General features: G+C 44.2%; 1 protein-coding gene across 1 annotated transcript; it reads left to right on the top strand.

The window, feature by feature from the left end:
- LOC122076297 (cytochrome P450 78A9-like) lies at positions 1 to 2,182 on the top strand. The gene is made up of 2 exons (XM_042641615.1): positions 1 to 1,025; positions 1,276 to 2,182. Exons 1-2 carry the CDS (start codon positions 45 to 47, stop codon positions 1,903 to 1,905), a joined length of 1,611 nt encoding a protein of 536 aa, XP_042497549.1. The 5' UTR covers positions 1 to 44; the 3' UTR covers positions 1,906 to 2,182.
- Positions 2,183 to 3,037: the final 855 nt, after the last annotated feature.

The following is a 3,037-nucleotide window of genomic DNA, read 5'->3' as shown; positions in this document are numbered from 1 at the left end:
CGCAAACTGGTTGTCTGCTAGTGAAAGCTCTTCCAAGTTTCGCCATGAAAACGGAGATAGATGGGCTGTGGATTTTCGCCCTTGCTGCGAAATGCAGAGCTTTCTCGTCTTATAATCTTGTCTCATCTTTGTGTATCTTGGTTTTAGTTTGGCTAGGGATGGCCTTCCTCTACTGGGCTTACCCAGGAGGCCCAGCTTGGGGAAGGTATTGGTGGAAAAGAGGGCCAGGGCAGAAACCCAATTCCATACCGGGGCCACGGGGTCTCCCTGTTTTAGGGAGCATGAACCTAATGGCCAACCTCGCTCACCGACGGTTGGCTGCCGCTGCTGAGCGATACGGGGCGAAGCGACTCATGGCTTTCAGCCTCGGTGAAACACGTGTCATCGTGACTTCTAACCCAGATGTAGCCAAGGAGATCCTCAACAGCTCTGTTTTCGCAGATCGCCCAGTGAAAGAATCTGCTTACAGCCTCATGTTTAACAGAGCAATTGGGTTTGCTCCTTACGGCGTTTACTGGCGCACCCTTCGCAGGATCGCAGCAACTCATCTCTTTTGTCCCAAACAGATCAGCGGCTCGAAAGCACAGAGGTTCCAAATCGCCGCTCAGATGGTGTCCATGTTTCGCAGTTCTCAGGGAGAAATTCGTGTCAGAGACGCTCTGAAGCGGGCTTCGCTGAGTAACATCATGTGCTCTGTTTTTGGACGCCAATACGAACTCAATTCCTCAAACAACGAAACTGATGAACTGAGAGGGTTGGTTGAAGAAGGGTATGAACTGCTAGGGAAACTCAATTGGTCCGACCACCTGCCTTGGCTGTACGGGTTCGACCCTCAAAGCATTCGACTCAGATGCTCCAAACTCGTCCCCAAAGTTAACCAGTTGGTGAACAGGATCATCGCCGAGCATAGAGCTCAAGCTAGAACAATCAATACAGAGAAAGCCACCACAGACTTCGTCGACCTTTTACTTTCTCTTGAAGGACCTGATAAGTTATCGGAACCCGACATGATTGCCGTCCTCTGGGTAAGCAGTTCCTCACTTCTGTTTCCTTTGTTAGTTTGTTTAATCCTTTTCAAATACGAAAACCCCAGAAAATTAAAAAAACAGGGAAGAAGACGCCAAAGAAGGAAGCGGATTTGGTTGTCCATACTAGCTTTTCTGTGGGCTTTGAACCCAGACTGGGTTTCAAAACCTTTCTGAACTCCGAAGGTCTTCGTTTCAATAGTAATTAAATGTTTATTTTTTTTATTATTATTATTATTTTTTTTTTCAGGAGATGGTATTTAGGGGAACGGATACGGTGGCTGTTCTGATAGAGTGGATACTAGCGAGGATGGTACTCTATCCTGAAATCCAATTAAAAATCCACGAAGAGCTCGACAGAGTAGTAGGGAAGTCACGACCGGTGACGGAAGAGGATACTCAGTCTATGGTATACCTGTCGGCGGTGGTGAAGGAGGTTCTCAGGTTACACCCACCAGGTCCACTCCTCTCATGGGCCCGGTTGGCGATCACGGACACGACCATCGATGATAGGCACGTGCCAGCTGGGACGACGGCCATGGTTAACATGTGGGCCATTAGCAGAGACCCAAACGTGTGGGAGGACCCGATGGACTTCAAGCCCGAACGGTTCGCGACTAAGGATGGTGGAGTGGAGTTCTCGGTATTAGGGTCAGACCTGAGGTTAGCTCCTTTTGGGTCGGGCAGGCGAGTCTGCCCGGGTAAGGTTTTGGGGTTGACAACGGTCATCTTTTGGGTGGCGTCGTTGTTACACGAGTTTGAGTGGGTAGAGTCGGGTCAGAACCCGGTTGACCTATCGGAGGTGCTCAGGCTGTCATGTGAGATGGCCAATCCTCTCACTATTAAACTGCGGCCTCGGAGTGCTGAAAGGACAAATTAAAGGACATCACCATGTCTTGTTTCTCTCTTTGTTTACTCCCAAAAAAGATGTAAATTATGTGCAGGTGTTGGTTACTTCAGTTTCCGACCCGTCTGGACGCTGTTGGGTTACCCGTTGGTTCCAGCTTTTTGACTGGTTTACTTCTATGGCCTTTTATTTGCTACCACTGGTTTTTTTCGTTTTTTTGGGTTTTGCTTTCCTAACTCCTGTCTCCTGCTCCTGTAAATATGGTGAAACCATGAAAGTAATACTAATGAAGTTTTACCATATGTATAGATATACTATTGCACAATCTTACCATACCAACTTACCAAAAACAGAAAGAAAAAAAATGTTTTTGCAAGCACATGGGAGAGCACCATGATTTCATGGGTAGGAAGACAACGAGACCATTTGAGAGAGCATTTGATACGAGGAGGAGAGAGATAGAAGATGTCAATGTATCTTATCGGGTTCAAAGAACCTATTCTATCCCAAAAAGAATTAAAGAAAATGTGGACCAATAATGTAAGAGCATGGACTTATTTTATGATACCGGCCACTAATATTGGTCACTATTGATACTGATATAATATTGATACGAAATGAATCATATTGAATTTAAATTGGGCAAAGGTTCAAAAGAAAATAGTCACTTTCAATATGGATATGAATTGGGTCATATTGACCCTAAATCGGGGTTCAAAAGAAAAGTTCCATTTTTGAGCGATACTACCAATATCTGTATAGGTGTATTAATATCCATGGACCGATTTATATGACCAATATGATAACAATATCGATATCTAATTCAATATGTAGAGGGCGTATCCGAACTGTAACCTGATAGTTTTCTGCATAGGCCACATATAAAGTTGATATGTTTTTTCTTAACAGGTAAATCCCAATGAGACTTTGGAAATTGTTTCAATAACATGGATGGTCTAGAAACAAATCCTAAATTAAGAACTCATGAATGTATCGGAAATAACTTAAAATCACAATTGAGTACCGGGTGGTGACACGCCAAATGCATAGCATTAATAAATACGATCACATGGTAGAAGTAGCCTCTTTCAATGCGTTATTGGAACTTCAGTAAGTCTCAATCCTAAATAAATTTGATAATTCAACTTTTTGAGTACGGCAAAGG

Source organism: Macadamia integrifolia, chromosome 1, assembly GCF_013358625.1.
Source record: "Macadamia integrifolia cultivar HAES 741 chromosome 1, SCU_Mint_v3, whole genome shotgun sequence".
Classification (NCBI taxonomy): Eukaryota; Viridiplantae; Streptophyta; class Magnoliopsida; order Proteales; family Proteaceae; genus Macadamia; species Macadamia integrifolia.
Note: the sequence above shows the minus strand (reverse complement) of the source record. Positions and strands in the feature narration are given on the sequence as shown.

Bases quoted from the DNA above. Each gene is read 5' to 3' on its own strand.
- LOC122076297 (XM_042641615.1), top strand. From the start codon at position 45: ATGAAAACGGAGATAGATGGGCTGTGGATTTTCGCCCTTGCTGCGAAA. The intron at 1,026-1,275 runs GTAAGCAGTTCC...TTTTTTTTTCAG, and splicing joins ACATGATTGCCGTCCTCTGG to GAGATGGTATTTAGGGGAAC.